Below are 23,368 nucleotides of genomic sequence, written 5' to 3'. Positions count from 1 at the left end.
TATATCTGCTCAGCTCTGCACATCCATAAAGGTTGAGGACCAACATTATAATATTCAGTGTAGACGTTTCCCCTGAAATAAAAATAATGAAATCTAGAGGAATCTTATACACACCCAACCATGAAACTGTTCAACTGATGCACTACAAACCTGAACTATATTCTGCGCTCTGTATCTTCCTCTTTGCCTCTGTACAATAAACCTAAACTAGTAGATGCCTTCAGTAACAGAAAATGGAAAGGATGACCTTATCAAAATGGATAAGATCATGAGGGCCATGAATAAGGTGAATGCTCACAGCCTTTTTCCCAGGATAGAGGTTTCTAAAACCAGAGGGCATAGGCTTCAGGTAAGAGGGGTAAAATTTAAGAGGGCCCTTGGGGCCAACGCTTTCACTCGGAGGGTAGTCTATATCTGGAATAAGCTGCCAGGAGAAGCTATGGATACAATTACTTTTAAAATACAATTTTACAGATGCATGGATAGGAAAGGTTCAGAGAGCCATGCATGCAAATGTGACAGTCCCATATGGCAACTTGGTCAGCATGGGCAAGGCAGGCAAAAGGACCCGTTTCCATGCTGCTCAACTCTATGTACAGATTGAAGGAAGAAAAACAAGATGGCAACCAATTTTTCGTATGGATGGCTTTCCCTTTTTCTAAATTCCAAATATTGGTTCACTGAGCCCGAGCACTTCAAGTCATAGTCATACAGGATGGAAACTGGCCCTTCAGCCCAAAGTGCTAATGCTGACCAAGATGCTCCATCTATGCTTGGCCCACCAGGCTGTGTTTGGCCCATATCCCCCTAAAACCTTTTCTATCCATGCACCTGTCCAAATGTCTTTTAAAATATTTTTACAGTACTTGCCCCAACTATCACCTGCTCATCCCATACAGTGCCCTCCATATTGTTTGGGGACAAAGATTTTTGAGATTTGGGTTTTATCAGTGAAGTTTGTTTTTGAATGTTTTTGAACACACATAGACAGAAGGGAGATCGTTTCCGGATAAGCTGCTCATGTTGACTGAGAGATGAGCACTGGCCAGCACACTGAACTTTTCACATAACACTTGTACCTTTTATGACCCCTGAGGGCTGGTGGTTTGACCTCTAAGATCTGATCCAATAGATAGTATTTTTGGCTTTGTAATCCTCCAGCCCTGCACAGAGAACTGCCATAGATTACAAGCTTGTGTCTCAAATGGTTCTTGAACCCATGGCGGTTTTGTTGGATGAGTGTAACCCACTGTAATGCTTCTTCCCATCTGTTAGTACCATTACAATCTGCGGCATGCCGGCCAATACAGCAGTGACTACACTTCAAAAAAAACGTAATTGGTTATAATAGGTGCAGGAGGAGGCCATTCGGCCCTTCGATCCAGCACCTTCATTCATGGCGATCATGGCTAATCGTCCCCTATCAATAACCCGTGCCTACCTTCTCCCCATATCCCTTGATTCCACCTGCCTCGAGAGCTCTAACTCTCTCTTAAATCCATCCAGTGATTTGGCCTCCACTTCCCTCTGTGGCAGGGAATTCCACATTCCTTCTAAACTCCAGTGAATACAAGCCTAGTCTTTTCAACCTTTCCTCATGACAGTCCCGCCATCCCAGGGATCAATCTCGTGAACCTACGCTGCACTGCTTCAATCACAAGGGTGTCCTTCCTCAAATTAGACCAAAACTGTTTGCAATACTCCAGATGTGGTCTTACCAGAGCCCTATACAACTGCAGAAGAATGGCTCTATGGTGTACACCACTTCATGGTGTAGAGGCTGTGCGAAATGCTGTAATAATGCCTTTCTTTGCCATGATGCAACCTGTTTAATGTTGATCTGTTTTGCAGGTCCCTCCTCCTGCACAAGGAGGCTCTGCACAAGGAACTGTTCAATTTTACAACCCTGCTCAGTTTGCCCAAGTAAGTAGTTTGATTTGAGTTAATATAAGTTCTGCTTTAGACAATGGTTTAAATCTTGGTAATGTTGGTATAACGATGAGCAAGTGTTTTAGACCTGTAAAATATTCCATTGCCAATATTTAATGTTCAATTCCAAGAGAGCTGTGCTTTGAATTGTAGAAGTTACTACAAAGGAAGCCATCACCCCATCATGGCCAAAAAAGCCATCCAGCCCTTTCACATTTTTCAGCCACAACTCATGAACTATATTTTAAAAGCATTCTGTGTTTCAAGGAATGCCATATTCCGGGTGGGAGTGAGATGTGGAGAGGAAAAACCCTGTTGTTTCTTTAATAGTTAAACGATTACCATGTGTTGTTGCCCCCTGCTGCTTTCCCTCTATCTATCCTTTCCAGGTCTTTCATGATCTTATCCGCCTCAGTAGGGCTTAGAGGGATATCGGCCAAACGTGGGCAAATGGGACTGACTTTGACTCTAAATCATTGCTCTGCCTCATGTTCCAATGAAAAGACCTAGCTAGTCCAGCCCTGCAATTAAAATTCTCCAGCCTTTGCCACATCTGATAAAAACCTTTCTCCTCTCTAGTGTTGTCACAACACTCCTGGACTGTGCACACACTGTATTTAGTGTTGCCTAACTTCCTTTAGGCAGAGCTGAAGTGGCAATCTACTCTTCCAAGTTTCAACAAATGTAATTATACTGGGTCTTACGACTCTTATTTAACTGACAAGACCTTTAGACAGGCATATGGAAATGTTGGAAATGGATTGCCTGCAGGCAGAAGAGATTAACTTGGCATCATGGTTGGCGCAGACACTGTGGGCCAAAGGTTCCTTTGCTATGTTTTATCTTCTGGGACTTCTGGGATTTCTGCGCATGCAGTCCAAAATGCATTTACAGTGGCTTGCAAAAGTATTCATACCCCTTGAACTTTTCCACATTTTGTCACGTTACAACCACAAACGTAAATGTATTTTATTGGGATTTTATGTGACAGACCAACACAAAGTGGTGCATAATTGTGAAGTGGAAGGAAAATTATACGTTCCCAAGGAACACACCAGACAGATCAGGGATAAAGTTGTGGAGAAGTTTAAAGTAGGGTTAGGTTATAAAAAAATATCCCAAGCTTTGAACATCTCACGGAGCACTGTTCAATCCATCATCCGAAAATGGAAAGAGTATGGCACAACTGCAAACCTACCAAGACATGGCCGTCCACCTAAACTGACAGGCCGGGCAAGGAGAGCATTGATCAGAGAAGCAGCCAAGAGGCCCATGGTAACTCTGGAGGAGCTGCAGAGATCCACAGCTCAGGTGGGAAAATCTGTCCACAGGACAACTATTAGTCGTGCACTCCACAAATCGGGCCTTTATGGAAGAGTGGCAAGAAGAAAGCCACTGTTGGGGGAAAAAAAAAAGCCATAAGAAGTCCCGTTTGCAGTTTGCCACAAGCCATGTGGGGGACACAGCAAACATGTGGAGGAAGGTGCTCTGGTCAGATGAGACCAAAATTGAACTTTTTGGCCTAAATGCAAAACGCTATGTGTGGCGGAAAACTAACACTGCACATCACCCTGAACACACCATCCCCACTGTGAAACGTGGTGGCAGCATCATGCTGTGGGGATGCTTTTCTTCAGCAGGGACAGAGAAGCTGGTCAGAGTTGATGGGAAGATGGATGGAGCCAAATACAGGGCAATCTTGGAAGAAAACCTGTTGGAGTCTGCAAAAGACTTGAGACTGGGGTGGAGGTTCACCTTCCAGCAGGACAATGACCCTAAACATACAGCCAGAGCGACAATGGAATGGTTTAGATCAAAGCATATTCATGTGTTTGAATGGCCCAGTCAAAGTCCAGACCTAAATCCAGTTGAGAATCTCTGGCAAGACTTGAAAACTGCTGTTCACAGACGCTCTCCATCCAATCTGACTGAGCTTGAGCTATTTTGCAAAGAAGAATGGGCAAAAATTGCAGTCTCTAGATGTGCAAAGCTGGTAGAGACATACCCCAAAAGACTTGCAGCTGTAATTGCAGCAAAAGGTAGTTCTACAAAGTATTGCCCTGGGTTATTTGGGACGGTGTGGGAGAGGTCAAACAAAAGAAGAACTTGCTTAGCAGTATTTGATGGGTCAGTAAGGAAGTGTATTCTGCTTTGGATCAGTGATGTTTCTGCCCTGGAAAAGCTGCACTTGACAGAACTGTTTAACAGCATAATCCATTTCTATGCTTCTGTTACTAACTGATACTTTGACCTCTGATTTCCAGCCCACAGCCAGCACTACAGCTTCTCGATCAGGACGGTTCGGGCAAAGAAAATATCCAACGTTAAAATAAAGAAATCTAAAACGAACCCTGGAATAAATAATATTGTAAACCCTTAATAGGGATGGGTGCAGGTGATGTGTTCTGGGCAAATACAGTTGATTAAACCAGACCGATGTACGTTTAAAAACATTAGATTGTAAGGGCTCCAAGACAGGACAATTTTTGAGCTGCAAACCTCGTTGAGAGGTGCCTAAGGATTGAATATGACCCTGTATAAAATACAATGTTTTTTCTAGACATTGGGAGGTGCTGTATGTGGAGGGCTTGCAGTCACATTGCATTGCGATTTAAAAAGAAACGCGTCCCCTTTGAATGTGACTGTAAATGTGAGAATGTCTACCGTGAAGTCTAAATGGCGTAAGCAGATAATGGCACACCCAGAAGAGCCCGGCTCAAAATTTTAGGTTGGCGGTAGCATTTGTTTCAAAACAGCAAAAATGTACTTGAAGTTTTTCTTTGGAGGGGGGATTTCCGAGGGAGGGTTAACAGATAGAAATAATTAAAAGATTGACTCTGACCATTTGTATTTAGGTAATATATAAGGCTGTTGTAAAAGAGTACTGTATAGCCAGATCCACCTGTTGTACATTAATACTTTGAAATATCTGGAGTACTGTGTGAATAAATTTTAGAGATGTAATATAGAAGTTCTCTCGCTCTCTCTCTTATTCTGGAAAATGGCGTGACAGACATGGCAGGAAGTGGTTAGAAATGTCTAACTACTTGAAGGGAGTTGGGGGCAGTGGCCTCAAACTGAAAGCCCCTCAAATTCAACAGTATTCCGAAGGTGATATGCAAATTTGTATGTTAGGCAGCAACATACAAAATCACCATGAAAATACAGTGCAATTTTGGAATCGTAATGTACAGAATGAAATCAGCTGATCTAATGCCCTTCAATGTGATTTTCTTTCCTCCCCCCAACCCCCCCACCCCCCTTTACCCTCTTGCCTCCATTCTAACCCCCAGACCCACTGTCTTTAACTGTATCCCAATGTCGCTACTTTTTGATTCCAAAGAATTAATTTCTCTTGTGAAGACTGCACAGTATTTCAAATTCGGAGGCTTTCTTGCCTAAGGAGTTTATTTTCTTATGTTTTAAGGATGCACACTGTAAAATGAAATAAAATATTTTGCGTTCTGGAACACTTTTAACCATTTGCTGGGACTGCATTTTGTTGTAAGACAGTGACTGCACTTCCATCGAGCTTCCCCATGTAAACCCAGCTGCCCTTGGAACAGCAGTACAAAAGCACAACGTAAGATGCAGACCTCCTATTAGTTGCAATCTATTAACAGTGCAAAGCCCTGGAGAGAATTCAAGGGAAATTTACTACAACCAGAGGATTTGACTACGAGAAACTACAGTTCAAATAAATTTCTTGTTCAGGAATGTCTGAGGGAGGGATTCAAAATTGAGACCTTTTTGACATATAAATGTCTAGTTCCAAACAGCTCCTGAATGAAGAAATGGCAACAAACTAATATACACTAAAAAAAAATCACCCTGTGTTGGATCTAGATGCTGGTGATGATAAGGAGTTAGATGATGTAAAGGCTCTAAGAGAAGGTGCATGCATATGAGAAGGGCAGCATAGATGGTGCTCTTTTCAAACATTAAACCAAGGCAGTAACAATTTAGATCAATGTTAATTAGACATTGCCTCACTGAGTCAGAGGCCCAGGCTCAATCTTGACCTCGTGCAATGCTATTTTGTGTGAATTAATAAGTTTATTGGCCAAGTATATACACATACAAGAAATTTGCCTTGGTGCTCCGCTCGCAAGTAACAAGACGACGTACAGTAAACCATTAAGAATAAAACATGAAACATTAAGAATAAAACATTATAGTTTAAACATGTGAATGACAAAATACCAGAGTAAAAGGAGTTTATGGACTTTTGGTTATTGAGTAGAGCTACTGCTCGTGGGGGAAAAAAAGCTGTTATTATGTCTGGCTGTGGCAGTCCGGAGTCGCCTGCCAGAGGGAAGTGCTTCAAAGAGTTTGCGGCCAGGGTGAGAGGTCAGAGATGATCGTACCCGCTCGCTTCCTGGCAATTGCAGTGTACAGTTTGTCAGGGGGGGGGGGGGGTGGTGAAGGTTGCAGCCAACAACCTTCTCAGCTGATCAAACGACTTGCTGCAGCCTGTGGAGTTTTCATGTTCTCTCTGTGATCACTCTGGTTTCATCCCACATCCTAAAGACACGCAGGTTGATCAGCAAAATGGCCAGTGCTAATTGCCCTTACTGTGTAGGTGACTTGTAACACCCTGAGAGCAGGAGGTAAGAATGTGGAGCAAATATTAAGTGGGATTAATAAACGGGTTGCTTGATGGATGGTGCAGATTGGTGAGTTGAAGCCTTCTTTTGGGCGTTGAATCTCTCTGACTGAGATAAGAGAAGGGTTACATTAAATGGGGACAGATAAAATTACTATTATGCTTTGTGCTATTAATGTAAATTATTTTGTGCGGTGGCTTTTAGTGGAATTTGTCTTGTATCTCTAGACGCAATACTTAAAAGTCTCAAAATCAAACTGCAGATGCTGGAAAACTGAAACAAAAACAGAATGCTGGAAATACTCAGCATCAGTTGAAAGGAAGGTTGCAACATGTCCAGGTGCAGTATAAAAGGAACAGCACCTTAATTCCTGTCTGGCCACTTGAAGCATTCTCTATCTATATCCAAAGTGGCCAATCCTGCTGTAAGTCATCCATTTTTTTTTTCCTTCGTAAGTGCATCTTAACTTGTTTGGCATGTCCCACACCCTTGCTGTGTGCAACACATTTTATCCTCTGCCTCTCCCATTGAATGAAGGACCTAGATAACATACCACCTGGCAATCTGGGCCTTGCCTATCAGATTCACTTTATACCAATCTGCCCTTCCCTCACACTCTCTGCAACTTGTCCTAATGTTTTCCCCCTCTTTCTTTTTGTCTGACTAAGGATCTGTTTCTCCTGCCCTAGATTTGTATTTCCACCATTTTGTTTCGATTAAAAATTGAGTCATTTTATATTTGCAATTTTGCAAACAGACCCTTCCATTTCATTCCCAAGTTATTCTTGTAATCTATTCTCTTACATGAGTTGATCTACCAAGTTTCTAGCACCCACCCACTCTAGAGATAAATTACTAGTCGTTTAACCTACGAATCACCCTTGGGAGGTGGAGGAAAACACAGAACCCACTGAAGTTTGTGCAAATTTGGTATGCACAGCATCTGAGGTAATGACCATTTAATCTAATCATGATGCTTGAGGATTGTTGGCCTGGCATCCTGTTCCTATTTCCATGGGATCTCAAGCATTTAATATTCACCTGAACTGTCAGAAGTTTGATTTGTTTGCAAAAACAATGACCTTGCAGATCACCCTGTTGTGATCGGTCTGTGCAGGTCATACCTCATCTGGTCTCATTCATCTGAGATGATTGCAGGACAGCATTTATTCCAGTGATCCTGTTGGGCTGCAGTCTGTGACGACAGCTCAGTGCTTCCAATCAATGGCAAGGCTTTGTGAGGGTTTCCTGTATTCGAATGGGCAGGAGACACACTGGTGCAATGAACCTTAATGGAGGGCTCAAATACGTACCCTAATTTACTGTCCGATTCATCTTTATCAAGTAGTGGACATTGGACATTTTCGCTGGAACTGTTGTGCTACAATCCTGAGAACTATAACTATCTTCCCCTTTGTTATACCTATTGTACTTGAGTTAGGCTTGATTGTATTTATGTAGAGTATTATCTGATCTAATTGGATAGCATACAAAACAAGGCTTCTTGCTGTAGACAAGGACACAAAATGCTGGAGTAACTCAGCGGGACAGGCACCATGTCTGGAGAGAAGGAATGGGTGACGGTTCGGGTCGAGACCCTGCTGAAGACCTGATGCCAGGGGAGTGGGGAAGACAGATAGAATGTAGTCAGACAGTAAGTCTGGTGGGAGAACTGGGAAGGGGGAGGGGATGGAGAGAGGGAAAGCTAGGGCTATTTGAAGTTAGATAAGTCAATGTTCATACCGTTGGCGTGTAAGCTACCCAAGCAAAATATGAGGTGCTGTTCCTCCAATTTGTGCTGGGCCTCACTCTGACAATGGAGGACAGGGCAGAAAGGTCAAATTGGGAGGGGGAGTTGAAGTGCTGAGCAACCGGGATATCAGGTAGGTTAAGGTGGACTGAGTGGAGTTGTTCAGCGAAACGATCGCCCAGTGCCGATGTACAGAAGAAGTTGACACCTGGAACAGCGGATACAGCAGATGAGGTTGGAGGAGGTGCAAGTGAACCTCTGCCTCACCTGGAAAGACAGTGGGGATCCCAGGATGGAGTCGAGGGGGCAGTTAAAGGGACAGGTGGAGCATCTCCTGCATTTGCAGGGGAAAGTACCTGGGGAGGGGGTGGTTTAGGTGGGAAGGGACGAGTTGACCAGGGAGTTGCAGAGGGAACGGTCTCTGCGGCAAGCAGAAAGGGTTCTTGTTTCTTGGTCCTCCAAAATATTCCAAATGGAATTTAAACTGGAGGGGGAGGGGGGGGAGGAAGATGTGGCCAATAGTGGAAAGGAATGTTTCGGGTGGAGCCCCCTCTTCACACTCCAGATCAAAGATTATAGAGGGGCTCTTTGCTCCAGATTCTCACTGATAAACCTCAAAAATAACAGAATAAAAGAATATGTGTGTTATGATTGTGTTTATAATTTGTTTGGTTGTTTTGTTGTTTGTCTTTTGCACAAAAGTCCGCGAGCATTGCCACTTTCATTTCACTGCACATCTCGTATGTGTATGTGACAAATAAACTTGACTTGACTGACCGCCCTGGGCTGCCCTGGGTCCTCCAGTATCCCGGAATGCACCACGCAGCCACCGAGCGCCGCTGTCCTCCGGGCCGGTCCTCCACGTGCCCGCCATGCCCCGCGCCGCACCGTGTTGCTAGGGGCCGCAGCTTGTTTCATGGCTCCGACCAAAGATCTTAGAGCTCCGCTATAAGATCTTTGGCTCCGACTGTCGGGAGCGGAGAGGCAGCGCGGGGAGCGGGGCCGGAGTGTGAGTGAGTGGGTGAGGTAGGTGGGGGAGCGGGGCCGGAGTGTGTGTGAGTGAGTGAGTGAGGTAGGTGGGGGAGCGGGGCCGGCGTGTGTGTGTGAGGGAGGCAGCGCGGGAGCGGGGCCGGAGTGTGTGTGTGAGAGTGAGTGAGGTAGGTGGGGGAGCGGGGGCCGGAGTGTGAGTGAGTGAGTGAGGTAGGTGGGGGAGCGGGGCCGGAGTGTGTGTGAGTGAGTGAGTGAGGTAGGTGAGCATCACTCTGTGTGTGAGTGAGTGAGAGAGAGCATCACTCTGTGTGTGTGAGTGAGTGAGTGAGGTAGGTGGGGGAGCGGGGCCGGAGTGTGTGTGAGTGAGTGAGTGAGGTAGGTGGGGGAGCGGGGCCGGAGTGTGAGTGAGGGAGGCAGCGCGGGGAGCTGGGCCGGCGTGTGAGTGAGTGAGGTAGGTGGGGGAGCGGGGCCGGAGTGTGTGTGTGTGAGTGAGGTAGGTGGGGTGGGAAGCGCGGATTAAAGTGTTTACCCGTCGGTCGAGTCCCGCTCCCCCTCTCCGGCTGCTCCCAACCCTCCCTCCCTCACTCCCTCAGCTACTGCCGCAAGGCGACGCACTTCTCCCGGGGCTGAGGCCAGCCTCCCTCCGCGGGGGACATGACACCAGCCTGGGCAGCCGCAGGAGAGAGAGCGGTGGAGTCAAGCGGGTCAGGCAGCGTCTGTGGTGTGGGGATAGGCAGACAGACTGACTGACAGACATAGGCGACTGTTCGGGTCGGGACCCCTCTTCAGACTGAATGTAGTAGGGAAGAGAAAGCTGGAAAAGAGGCGGGGGCGGGACAGCGTCTGGAATGTGGCGGGTGAGAAGGGATTTGAGGTGAATAAGGGGGAGATCTGCGGTAGATACAGGTGAGGGAGGTCTGTTGTGGATGCAGGTTAAGGGAGGTCTCGGGTAGATGCAGGTGAGGGGGAGTTTGAGGAGGTCACATGTAAATAGGACCAAGCCTGATTTCTTGACGATAAATCGCTAAGCTGATGTAGCCCTGAGGCGTATAGAACTGAAATGGGTCCAAGTCTGTCTCCTGGTTAGGCTCTAATCATCCACCCTCAGCTCATCCAAAACTTGGGTGCCTATACCCCAACTCATACCAGCTCCTTATCACTCAATACTACTGTGTTTGTTGATCAAATCTGGTTCCCGGGGACACAGTTGTTACAGAATTATTTAGTCTTCAAAGGCTTTCAGTGACTCATTCTTTCCCATGTACAAGAATATATTAAATGTTGCACCAAGCCTGAAGGCAAAAGCATATGCCAAAAAAGTGCCTCTCGCCTCTTAAGCAACTCAAGATAGAGAGACTTGAGGATATGAGATCTGACTGAAGCTCTGATATTACCTCTGTTACCCAGTTTATGCATGTCCCCAGTTTTATATGCTCCACAATGGGCTTTCCATGTTCCTAACCCCGAGTTCTGGAAGTTCCTTTCCAAATCTCTCTGCATTCAGATTTTAGAGCAAGCTTTTGGTCAACTATTTTCATCTTTCATTATGCAGGGTGGGAGGGGTGTGTGGGTGATTGTCAGATGAAGTGGGTGTGGAGGATGGGAAATAAATGGAGTAATAGGGAGCTGGGAAGGACCAGATGTGCGTGAAAGGATCAGGGTGGATGGGAAGAGAGAACAGGACACAGGGGCTGTGAGTTACCTGAAATTGGAAATAAAACGTACATATGGAATGTGGATATTGTGAAAAGTCCTGTGTAAATGGCAGTTTTATCTATAAATGTTTTTTTCTAAAAATTCTAATGATAGCAAGGAAGGAAGTGATTCAGCCCATTATGGCTCGTGCCAGTTATCCAGTTTTCCCTACAACCCTCTGCTCTGCCATGTCCTGCAAATTGTTCCCCACAAGTATCCATCTGAATGTGGTACCACCAGGCTTACAGGCAGTGCCATAAGATGATAACTGAATCCCCTCTTCTACTTTCTGACTCGTAACTCTCCTACCAATGGAAGTTGCTCCTCCTTATTTACCCTGTCAAACCCCTTCATGATTTTGAACACCTCTTTTTCAACGGTCTTTTCCCTCCTTTGTGCCAAGGTGAACATTTCCAGGTTCTTTCATGTTTTCACATTGAAGTCCCTCGCCCCCAGTCACTTTGCTCTGCACACTTTCTAGTTGTTTTTTTCCTCAACAGATCCTGAAACGGTTCACCCGAGAAACAGGGCACACTGGTGACTTTCATGGCAATACATAATAACCCACCCAGATGGGCGCCTCCTCGTGAAATCATTCATTCATGTCTACTCCGGCGATGCTGGACCGACGCGAGAAAGGTGCGTCTGGGAGTTGGAAGTGGCACCGCTACGCACACTTGTACAGTGAGACCGTGGGTTGGGCCATTTGGTGAGGTGAGAGGAGGGAAGCCCTTGGTTACACTCTCCCAGTGGATGGCAACAGAAGGTGGAGCACAGTATTACACGCGACCAGCACCAACTGGTGACAGAACACTGAGTTTCATCCGCCAAGGTCGCTTTTGGGAGATTTAACTGAATCTGCTTGCTATATCTTTTGTCCATTCTTGACTCGGTTTCTGATTTTTATACTTACAAAGATTAAAATTTCTCTCGATCAAATCTACATTATTGATCTAATGCCCATTCTTCACGTTTATTTGCACAAGCAATGGGCATGTGTTCCCTCTGCGAAATGTCCTGGGATCCTTTGCCCATCACCAAAATGGAAGTTGGGGTTCATTGCTCTCACTTCTGAGTTAGAAGGTCTTTTTTTAAAGACATTACATAAATAAATGTAATACCATTCATTCCAAATGTCCTCAGTTCTGTTTGTTTTACGTTAGGTGCTGTTGTGTGGCGTCCCTGGAACCTCTGGAAACCAATCAGGACTCCACTACTGCACCTGTTTAAGCTGTTGATCTCGCCTGGTCCCTCCACACAAATCATAGGATGTGGCAGTCTGCACAGAGGATCACAGACGGTGGGAACAGAGCACCTCTAAGTGTTTTTCTAACCTGGGAGAGGCATTAATATCAGGTGGTTCCCAACTGCACACACTTTGCTTGGTAGAAAGTCTCACTGTTATGTGAAAATGAGTGACCAGATGGAACTGCTGGTGCACGGCACCTCAAACCTGATCGCTGAGTTGGACAGCAGAGTTTGTCCAGAGGACATGGAGGGATCCACCCCATTCCTTGGTGACACTGCGATATACCCTTCGGAAGAGTTGGGCCATGGGGTGCAAGGACTGGAGGTGCCTTTAATCCCACGACCACCGGTGAAACCGAAGCCTCCGCGGCAGAGCCGGCTGCTCCGCCTGCACTCGCTGGAGAGCATGAAGGTCAACCGGAGAGCAAAGGTCAGGAGCAGCCAGGAGAGCTCTTCGGAACCAGTCGACACCGACTCATCGTGCGGCTCCCACTACGGAGATTTCTCGGGCTCCCCCTTGCTGGGTCTCAAGAGGAGGTCTGCAGCGGCTTCCCAGATGCTCTTGTCTCGAGGTAGCAGCAGCAGCAGCAGCAGCAGCAGCAGCCTGCGAGATTGTGAGATCCGCAGATCAGCCGTCAGCATGACAGAGTTCTGGAACAGCCCTCCCCACCTGGAGCCCAAAGGACCTGCCATTGATAAACCAGTGCCATCGGGCAGGAGGAAGCTGCCCCCAGTGGTGCACACCAAGCTGCTCCCTCCCATTGCTGTAAATATAGAGTCGTCAGCACTAAGGACCAGTAATCGCATCGACCTGGATTATGTGGATTACATTCAAGCAGCTGGGAAGGTGCAGTCACACCAGCAAAACCATTTTCTTAGCCCATCTCAAGGCACCGAGGACAGTCAATCCTCTATTTCCATGACTTCTTCAAGCAGTGTCATGGTTCCCATCCTTTCAGAGGATCTTCGGAGCAGGTACGAATATCTTCACAACTAAGGTGGGCAAGTTTGCAAATTATTTTGCATTAAATCCCCTGCAAATTGTCTGTAGAATTCAAGGTGTCCACTTTAGCTTCATTGGTTACATTCTCACCTTGGAGGCTTGCGTCACGCTGCAGCGACTTGAGTTCCCAAGACCTAGGTTTATCCACCTGGGCAGAGGACTGCAACACTGCTACGCCATTTTATCGTTATAGCGTAGTTAGACTGGTGCATGCATGGTTTATCTTGGGAGATGGTCGTAAAAAACCCAGAGGAAACTTGACAGGAAGAGGGAAGTTCTCCCCAGTGTTGTCAGCAATGTTTACTCTCTAAGATAAGGTGCTCATGGTGGGAGTTTGCTGTCTATAAATTGGCATTAATATTTCTTGGTTAACTGTGCATTCAGTTTACTTCTGGACTTCCGTTTATAGTGTAATTTCATTCTACAATTTTGCTGGTGCTCTGTCATTTGACCATAAGACATAGGAGCAAAATTTAGCCATTTGGCCCATCGAGTCTACTCCACCATTCAATCATGGCTCATCTATTTTTCCCTCTCAAACGCATTCATAGAGTCATACAACATGGAAACAGGCCCTTTGGACCACATCTGCACAAGATGTCACATCTGCACTAGTCCCTCCTGCTTGCTTTTGGCCCAAATCCCCTTAAACTTTTCTCTGCACATACCTGTGCAAATGTCTTTTAAATGTTGGTATCGTTTCTGCCTCAACTACCTCTTTCAGCAGCTCATTCCATATACCCACCACCGTTTGTGTGGAAAATGTTGCCCCTCAGATTCCTATTAAATCTTTCCCCTCTTCCCTTCAACCTATGTCCTCTGGTTGTTGATTCCCCTACTATGGGTAAAATATTGCATCTACTCTCCATCCTGGCAATATCCTGATTTATCTCTTAATCAATCTCTGCTTCTTAAATACCCAATGTCTTGGCCTCCATAGCCATCTGTGGCAATGAATCTCTGGCTAAAGAAATTCTTCCTCATCTCCATTGTGAAGGCACGTCTTTTTCTTCTCAGGCTGTGTCTCTAAACTCTCCCATTACTGGAAACATCCTTTCCACGTCCACTCTGGGCCTTTCATTATCCAGTAGGTTTCAATAAGACCCCTCCCCTCATCCTTCAAAACTCCATTGAGTACAGGCCTGGATACATCAAAAAATCCTCACATGTTAATCCAATCATCTCCTGGGTCATTCTCGTAAAACTCCTCTGGACCATCTTGGCACAGTGGATCAGCGGTAGAGCTGTTGCCTTACAGCGCCAGAGAAACGGGTTCGATCCTGACTACGGGTGTAGTCTGTATACAATTTGTATGTTTTCCCTGTGACCTTGTGTTTTCTCCGGGTGCTCCGGTTTCATCCCACATGCCAAAGACATGCATGTTTGTAGATTAATTGGCTTCTGTAAATTGCCCCCAAGTGTGTAGGAAGCAAAACTGGGATCATATAGAAATAGTGTATGGGTGATCATTGGTCGGTGCAGACTCGGTGAGCCAAAGGGCTTGTTTCCATGCTGTATCTTTAAACTAAAAACTAAACAAATATTTGGGGGGACTGACATATGATGAAAGAATGAGTCGACTGGGCTTGTATTTGCTGGAATTTAGAAGGGTGAGAGGGGATCTTATAGAAACATATAAAATTCTTAAGAGGATTGGACAGGGCAGATGCAGGAAAAATGGTCCCGATGTTGGGGGAGTCCAGAACCAGGGGTTACAATTTATGAATAAGGAGTAGGCTATTTAGGACTGAGATGAGGAAAAAACGTTTTCACCCAGAGAGTTATGAATCTGTGGAATTCTCTGCCACAGGCAGTGGAGGCCAATTCACTGGATGTTTGGACACAAAGCTGGGTGGAGTGTGAACATGACACAAAGCTGGGTGGCACTGTGAAGAGGATGATGTTAGGAGGTTGCAGGGTGATCTGGACAGGTTTAGTGAGTGGGCAGATGCAGTATAATATAGATAAATGTGAGGTTATCCATTTTGGCAGCAAAAACAAGGGGGCAGATTATTATCTCAATGGGGTTAGGTCTGGGGGAGGTGCAGTGAAAGTTGGCGTGCAGGTACAGCAGGCAGTGAAGAAAGCTAATGGAATGTTGGCCTTCATAACCAGAGGATTTCAGTAATGGAGTAAAGAGGTTCTTCTGCTGTTGTATAGGGCTCTGGTAAGGCCACATCTGGAGTATTGTGTACAGTTTTGGTCTCCTAATTTGAGGAAGGACATCCTTGTGATTGAGGCAGTGCAGCTGATTGATCCCTGCGATGGCGGGACTGTCATATGAGGAAAGATTGAAAATACTAGGCATGTATTCACTGGACTTTAGAAGGATGAGGGGGGATCTTATAGAAACATATAAAATTATAAAAGGACTGGACAAGCGAGATGCAGGAAACATGTTCCCAATTTTGGGCGAGTCCAGAACCAGGAGCCGCAGTCTTAGAATAAACGGGAGGCCATTTAAGACTGAGGTGAGAAAAAACTTATTCACCCAGAGAGTTGTGAATATGTGGAATTCTCTGCCACAGAGGGCAGTGGAGGCCAAGTCACTGGATGGATTTAAGAGAGAATTAAATAGAGCTCTAGGGGCTAGTGGAATCAAAGGATATGGGGATAAGGCAGGCATGGGTTGTTGATTGGGGATGATCAGGCATGATCATATTGAATGGCGATGCTGGATCGAAGGGCCGAATGGCCTACTCCTACACATACTTTCTATGTTAAACACCTCAACGCCAGCACATCCTTCTTCAATTATGGCGTCCAAAACGGCTCACAATATTCCAAATGTGGCTTCACCAGCACCTTACAAGCCTCAGCATTACTTCCTTGCTTTAAGACTGGCTCATCATGTCCCAATGAGTCCTGTGGGACTCCTTAATCACCATCAGGGCCCCTACTCTCATCGGCCCATTCCACCCTCTGCACCCCCCCCCCCCTCCTCCCCTCCAAACCATAGAAGGCCTATAGGCTTGTCCTGATCAAAATAATATACAGTTATGAGGAAGTAGAATCATGTCTGCACAAACCAGGGTTTTTTTGATCCAGGTACTGAAAGTGACTTTGCTGATGCAGGCCCTCGCTCTGACTCTCCCGCTGCTCCGAGCCTCACTCACCCACAACTGCAATGGACCCCAACCGTACTTCATTCAATGGCTAATCCACGCCTAAAACAAACGCTTCCTCGCTAACCTCGACTCTGCCAAGGATCACGCTTGCCCGCCTCCAGACCACTCCCTCCACCGACACTCCTCGACTCGACCGCCCGCTCCTGGGGCTCCACCGCTGGACTGGCCGACAAGCCACGAGGCCGAGATTGCCACCACAAGGAGCGGCACCAACATCCACCGCCTCTCTGACCTTCACCGCCTTCCCGGCCGAACCCAGGCCCGGACCACCGAAACTGCCGCGGTTGCCGACTCTCACCGTCTCCCCGGGGCCACTGAGGCCGCCCACCAGCGGGCCTCGCCAGAGTTCCAGGCTCACAGCCTCCACAATGCAGACTCCAGCACCACGTGGCCTGACTTTGCTGGGCCCTATTGCTCCCCCCCCTCCCCCTCCTACAGGGAACCTCAGTAGTGATGGGGTCTTCCTCTTCCCCCCTTTTTAACCAGTTACGTTACGACTACACCCCCCCCCCACACGCCCCGCTCCTCTGAAAACCAACCCACCATCCCCCCCCCCCCCCCCAACAGATCTCGCTCCCGCCCTCCTCTGACCCCAACCCCCACTCTTGTCGTGTCTTCACTATCCTCCCCTGACGCCCCCTTTCTGATACGGAATGGTCTGTCCTCAACAGAGGCCTCTCCTTCATTCCCCTCCGCCCTCACCTCAACGAGTTCCAGGTCCGCCACAACGTAGAGCTTTTCATTCGTTGCCTCCATGCCTTTTTCTATGTTTGGGCTTTATACACAGTCGCAGAAGAAAGGCACGATGCAACTGATAGACTGCACTGCTCTGGGATCAAAGTGTAAGGTAGATGAAGATAATGATATGGCAGGGCAAATGGTGTGCAGAAAAGACTGCTAGCTAAGAACATAGCGAGTTCTAGTGACTGTTATACCATGCCTGCACTGTAACATCTGCCTCTGTGTCTCGACAGGAGTTACATGGACAGTAATCTCCTGGCCGGCGGATCACTTTTGGGAGCCAGTGAATTGCAGCGTTATTTTCCTAACAAAATGATACAAGTGTATATTGCCACCTGGAACACGCAAGGCAAGAAGGTGAGCAACTAACCATAGGAAACAGAACAAAGACAAAACCTCCATGAAGAGGAATATAGAATAGCAGCATCAATACCAAGTCACCTGGCCTCTTTTATGTTTAGGTTTGGTACGCCCAGCGTGATCTCTCTGCTTTATGTGGACAAGCCATTTAAATTGCCATGTGTTAAGAGCCGAGCAACTTGGTCACAGCTGCCCGTTATAATCAGGAATAAGTAAACCAGTTGGAGATCTGGTCCTGAATGCATTTCAGTGCCACCTCTACCAGATGGAGAGCATATGCACACATTAAATAATAAAATAAGCACTAGAAAAGGTTTAGATAGGAAAGATTTATAGGGAGGTAGACAAAAGTGCTGGAGAAACTCAGCGGGTGCAGCAGCATCTATGGAGTGAAGGAAACAAGCAAGGTTTCGGCCTGAAACGTTGCCTGTTTCCTTCGCTCCATAGATGCTGCTGCAACCGCTGAGTTTCTCCAGCACTTTTGTCTACCTTCGATTTTCCAGCATCTGCAGTTCCTTCATAAAGATTTAAAGGGATATAGGGTAGCTGGCTGTAAATGGGACCAGTTTGGATTGGCCGTTTTAGTCGGCATGGGCAATGTGGGCAGAAGGGCCTGTTTCCATGCTGGATGAATCTAAGTAAAATAATATTTAACTCCCTGCAAAGTACTTTTGGGATGTCTGAAGGTAAAATCATTGCACTGTGCTAACGAAAGGTTTTTCTTCTTCCCGCCGATCACGGTGGATGGAAGCAAGCCTGTTCTAACCGGTGCTGTTTCCACTCTTTCCCAGGAGTTTCCGGATTCACTGGAGGATCTGCTGCTGCCCTCCGACTCTCAATCCATACATGACCTGTATGTCATCGGTACTCAGGAAGGAATCCCAGACAAGTAATAGCAGCAGAATATCACGGCATTATCCAGTGTCTTGCAGGTTCTCAATCAGTTCCTCTTGTACCCTCCCCTTGCCTCCAAACCCCTCCAAAAAAAAAAAAAATGTCCCAAAATATACTTCTCTCATCCCAAACTGGTGCAGCATCAAATCAGGTGCTCTGATTTTTCCAGTTTCAAATTCTCCCAGTTTTGCTAGCCCTTGCTGTCTCCTCCCCTTCCTTAACCCTCGAGTTGTCTCCTCCCATCCCCCCCGCCCTCGGGCTCCTCCTCCTCCCTTTTTCCTTCCTTCTCCCCTTCCTTTTTCCTTCCTTCTCCCCCCCCACCCCCCATCAGTCTGAAGAAGGGTTTTGGCCCGAAACGTCGCCTATTTCCTTCGCTCCATAGATGCTGCTGCACCCGCTGAGTTTCTCCAGCATTTTTGTGTACCTTCGATCTTCCAGCATCTGCAGTTCCTTCTTGAACACAGGTGCTCTCTTTGTCTTGTCTAGACTACCTTCAACCCTGAAGGTACTAGTTAATTGCTCTCCCTCCATGGCCTGAGACCAACTATTTAGGCAGATTCTGATCATGGGATGGAAAAGGGTGTTCAAACTCAGGATTCTATTCCAAGAGAGAATGGGTCTCTGGAGTGGGTCGTCCGATAGACCCAGGGGTGGTGTTAACAGCCACGTTTCTGTATTTTTTTTAATGTCTTAGCAGACACCTTCCAGGATCATGCCTTGAATGACCTAATTTCATTCCCTCCCCTTCCCCCACCCCCCTTTGCAAAGGAGAGAGTGGGAGATCCGCCTGCAGATGATCTTGGGGCCTTACTTTGTATTGCTGTGCTCAGCATCACATGGAGTGCTGCAACTATCCGTGTTCATCAGGAGAGACCTCATCTGGTTCTGTTCAGGTGAGTGCTGAGAACTGAAAGACAGTTCCTTCGTCAACAACATTTTAAAGCAGAGTACAATGGGTGCTTAAAATTACGATTAGTTTTGAGATAAGTTTAGGAAACAGGCCCTTCGGCCGCACACTAGGGACGGTTTACATTTATACCAAGCCAATCAACCTACAAACATGTACGTCTTTGGAGTGTAGGAGGAAATCAAAGATCTCAGAGTAAACCCACACGGTCATGGGGAGAAAATACAAACTCCGTGCAGACAGGATCGAACCCAGGACTCCGGCGCCGTAAGGCAGTAACTCGACCGCTGTGTCACCATGCCGGTCTGAATTAAATATGAAATTCTGAAAATCTGAATTAAATGTGAAAAAGCTGACAATACTCAACAGATTGTGCCCAAACAAAATCAGATGAAAGGTCTTTGACCTGAAGAATTACATCTATTTCATTCTGTTTATCCCATGCAGATTGCATGGTCTAGGTCAGGGGAACATAGAAACATAGCTGCAGGAGGAGGCCATTCAGCCCTTCGAGCCAGCACCACCATTCAATATGATCATGGCTGATCTAAAATCAGTACCCAGTACCTGCTTTTTCCCCATATCCCTTGATTCCTTCAGCCCTAAGAGCTAAATCTAACTCTCTCTTGAAAAGGATTGTGCCGGGTAGGAGATCGGTGTTCGGTGAGGGAGAGAATTTGGCCTGGGGTGGGAGGATTGGTGGAATGATCAGACAGGTCATTCATTGTTTGGTCGGGTAAGGGAGCACAGGTTGGGCAGATGATGGGACATCAGAGGACTTCAGCAACTAGGGTTGAGGGCAGGGGAAAATGAAAATGGCCCACATAGAGTCAACTCCTTTAAGCTGAAGCAGACTTTAACTCTCAAGCTGAGACTTGCTTCAGTGATGGGATAGGCCTTGTCTGTGCAGTGGAATGTTGCACATGATGCCAGACAAGCATTGTACAGTTTAACATCACTGCATGTGTGCCTTTATATATCAACGTGCCAAACATTCAGAAATGTCATTAAATATTGTCGCTCATTTTCTATTCTGACCTTGAATCATACCTCCAGGCCCAGAAGCTTGAGTACTCTTACTTCAGACACTCAGATCAGCTATAGCACCAGTTATGTACTGAGTAGAGCTCACTCCTCTTAATCGATCGATCATTCCTAAGAGAGGTAAAGTTTGGGTTAGATACAGTGTAGATTCTCAGGTGTCAAGCTGTTTTGCTTGTGCAGGTTGGGACAACCTGATATTTAAGAACTGATCTGGTTCTGTGTGGGCTGGAATATCTGGATCATCAGTTTTGAAGGTTTACGTTATGTGTCTATTTGTTCTTCCCTCAGAGGTGGAACAAGCATCTGTGACAACTCGCATCATCTCCCAGGTCAAGACGAAAGGAGCTGTGGGGATCTCATTCACTTTTTTTGGGACATCCTTCCTCTTCATTACTTCTCATTTCACCTGTAAGTTTTGCAGAATCAGTTGCAGATATAGGAAGATGCACTCTAGATCATGGATCAATCATAGAGTCAGATGACATGGGAACTGGCCCTTTGGACTACCTTGTCCATGTTGGCCTAGATGTCTCATCTAAGCTAGTCCTATTTGCTCATGTTTGGCCCATATCCCTCAACCTTTCCTGTCCATAGTCTCTCGTCATATGATGAGCTGATTCAGCCACTTGGCACTTCCTACTGAACACGTTTGCTAATACTTCAGCCTGGTCTTTAGCATTCGCGTGTCGAGGATGAAGATCATCTTGGAACTGTCTTTTTAGCTATTTAATTGACCCATCACCTTTCACAACTCTGTGCTAGGATTACAATCTATTATGTTGGTTTTGAGATCTGTGTATGACTGGTTTTTGCAGCATGTTATATCACTGGGTTGGCACCTCAGTTTTAGGTATGCTTAGTGCTGTGCCCATTTGAATTCAATTAATTTGGACTGATTTTCCCAGCTTGAAGGCATTGGTCTGTTTAATAAAGCATCCAAAAGACAACAGCTCGGACTATCCAGAGGGCCCGCTATGTGGGCATTTGTCTAGCGTTGCTAGGAAGCATTTGCCTAGATTATGATCCCACATGTCTAAAAATCTCAATCTTCTTGGGTAAGGCTGCTACCCAATGGTTATTCAATTTTCACTGTTTTAAACCTATTTGACGTATTAAAAATGCTGCTGTATTCTGAATCAAGGGGACAGTGACACGGTGCAAGTGAAGTATGATTTGGTGATGTTCTGGAGAAGTATCAGTAAAATGTATCCTCATTAGAATTTATCTCTCTATTCCCTCAGCTGGGCCGGGGAAGATTTTTGAGCGGATGCTGGACTACACTAAAACAATAGAATCCCTTGGACTGCCAAGAATCATTCCCAACACCAATCAGTACAGATCTAACCCAAGTGAGTACTGGTATTTTGAACAATGTGCGATTTGCCGAGTGCAGCAATAAAGCCAGCTGGGTCTTGTGTACAAAATAGTGTCAAAACTGACCACCCGAACCAACAAACATATAGATGGCCTTCTCCCACTCTTCTCCTCACCCTTTCAGCAACATAATCCACTTATTCCAGATTCACAGACAGTTTCTTCCCAGCTGTTATCAGGCAACTGAACCATCCTACCACAACTAGAGAGCAGTCCTGAACTACTGTCTACCTCATTGGAGACCTTCGTACCATCTTTGATCAGACTTTACTGCCGTTATCTTACATTAAAAGTTATTCATGGTATGAATGGCTCTATTGTAATCATGCATTGTCTTTCCGCTGACTGGTTAGCAGGCGAGAAAAGCTTTTCACTGTACCTGTGACAATAAACTAAACTCAAGCTTATACTTTCCAGGTACCCCTTAATAGATTTTTTTTTTTTTTAATTTCAACGATTTCAATTGGTAAGAAGTCCCACATTCATTATCAGATAGAAGTTTCTCCTGAGATCCTTGCTTGTTATATTAATCCTATCTTGTATTTATGACCACCATAGATTAAAAAACTTGTATATCATGACTGACGTATTGATCCATCATCATTGGGGGAAAAATGTTGATTGGATCACTGCAGAATATTTAATCTTTCTTGTGTAGGAAAAAACTGCAGATGCTGGTTTAAATCACAGGTAGACACAAAATGCTGGAGTAACTCAGCAAGACAGGCAGCATCTCTGGAGAGAAGGAATGGGTGACGTTTCGGGTCGAGCCCTCCTTGACGTATATACTCTCTCAGTTCTGGTGTTATCTGATGGGAGATGTTATATAGAACAATGGGGTGGCATAACAGCGGAGTTAGCAGTGCTCCAACTTCAAAACTTGGTGACCTGGGTTCAATCCTGACCTACAATGCTGTCTATGTGGAGTTTGAAAGTTGTTTCCTCTGGGTGTTCCAGTTCCCATCCACATCTCAAAAATGTGCAGTTTGGTAAGTCAATTGATCACTATAAATCTCCTCTAACATTTAGGTGGGTGCCAAGTCTGGAGGAGAGTCGATAGAAGTGTGGGGAGAATAAAATGGCATTAGAGTAAACTTAGTTATAAATTGATATTAAAAGAACTGCAGGTGTGGAATCTTCAACAAAACAAAAAGTGCTGGAGGAACTCAGGTCAGGCAGCATCTGTGGGGGGAATGGATATGTGTTTCAGCAGACTGATCGGAGGTCCCCTGAAACGGCACCTGTCTATTTCATCCACAGATGCTGCCTGACCTGCTGAGTTCTGCCAGCACATTCCATTTTTCTAGTGCTTAATGGTAGTTGGGCCGCAGGGCCTGACTCCAACAAGGACGTTCCTTTAGGAAGGAGATGAGGAGAAATGTCTTTCTTCAGAGGGTGGCGAATCTGTGGAGGCCAAATCAATGGATATTATTAAGGCAGAGAGAAAGATTCTTGATTAGTACGGGTGTCAAGAGGTTATAGGTATAAGGCAGGAGAATGGGGTTAGGAGGGATTGAATGGTGGAGTAGACTTGAAGGGCTGAATGGCCTAATTCTGCTCCTATCACTTATGACCTTATATAATGAGCTCATGATCCAGTGCAGATAAAAAGCTTCAATGTGAGTTACTTCGTAACTAAAAGACCTACCTTCTCAGTCCACCCCTCACATCTAAAGCCCTCCATGTCCTTGAAGCTTC

At 46.0% G+C, this 23,368-nt stretch overlaps 3 protein-coding genes across 6 annotated transcripts in view; 2 read left to right on the top strand and 1 right to left on the bottom strand.

Annotated features, from left to right (window-relative positions):
• Nucleotides 1-4,716, top strand: part of sec16a (SEC16 homolog A, endoplasmic reticulum export factor) — a 49,676-nt gene extending 44,960 nt beyond the window's left edge. For all 4 annotated transcript variants that reach the window (XM_055660279.1, XM_055660278.1, XM_055660280.1 and 1 more), the window contains 2 exons: nt 1,852-1,923; nt 4,194-4,716. In XM_055660279.1, the coding sequence (XP_055516254.1) occupies nt 1,852-1,923; nt 4,194-4,262 (141 nt within the window). In that variant the 3' untranslated portion in view covers nt 4,263-4,716. The remainder of the gene's footprint in view (nt 1-1,851; nt 1,924-4,193) is intronic.
• Nucleotides 4,717-9,624: 4,908 nt separating this feature from the next.
• The window catches only part of inpp5e (inositol polyphosphate-5-phosphatase E), a 16,246-nt gene continuing 2,502 nt past the window's right edge, over nt 9,625-23,368 (top strand). The window contains exons 1-8 of the mRNA XM_055660270.1: nt 9,625-9,651; nt 11,472-11,610; nt 12,135-13,194; nt 17,325-17,448; nt 18,243-18,340; nt 19,114-19,238; nt 20,585-20,704; nt 21,538-21,645. Coding sequence (XP_055516245.1) covers nt 12,383-13,194; nt 17,325-17,448; nt 18,243-18,340; nt 19,114-19,238; nt 20,585-20,704; nt 21,538-21,645 — 1,387 coding nt within the window. The 5' untranslated portion in view covers nt 9,625-9,651; nt 11,472-11,610; nt 12,135-12,382. The remainder of the gene's footprint in view (nt 9,652-11,471; nt 11,611-12,134; nt 13,195-17,324; nt 17,449-18,242; nt 18,341-19,113; nt 19,239-20,584; nt 20,705-21,537; nt 21,646-23,368) is intronic.
• pmpca (peptidase, mitochondrial processing subunit alpha) overlaps nt 20,323-23,368 on the bottom strand; it is a 20,026-nt gene continuing 16,980 nt past the window's right edge. Inside the window, exon 16 of the mRNA XM_055660273.1 lies at nt 20,323-20,407. The gene's annotated coding sequence lies outside the window, so the exon portion shown is untranslated. The remainder of the gene's footprint in view (nt 20,408-23,368) is intronic.

Source organism: Leucoraja erinacea, chromosome 31, assembly GCF_028641065.1.
Source record: "Leucoraja erinacea ecotype New England chromosome 31, Leri_hhj_1, whole genome shotgun sequence".
NCBI classification, from domain to species: Eukaryota; Metazoa; Chordata; class Chondrichthyes; order Rajiformes; family Rajidae; genus Leucoraja; species Leucoraja erinaceus.
Note: the sequence above shows the minus strand (reverse complement) of the source record. Positions and strands in the feature narration are given on the sequence as shown.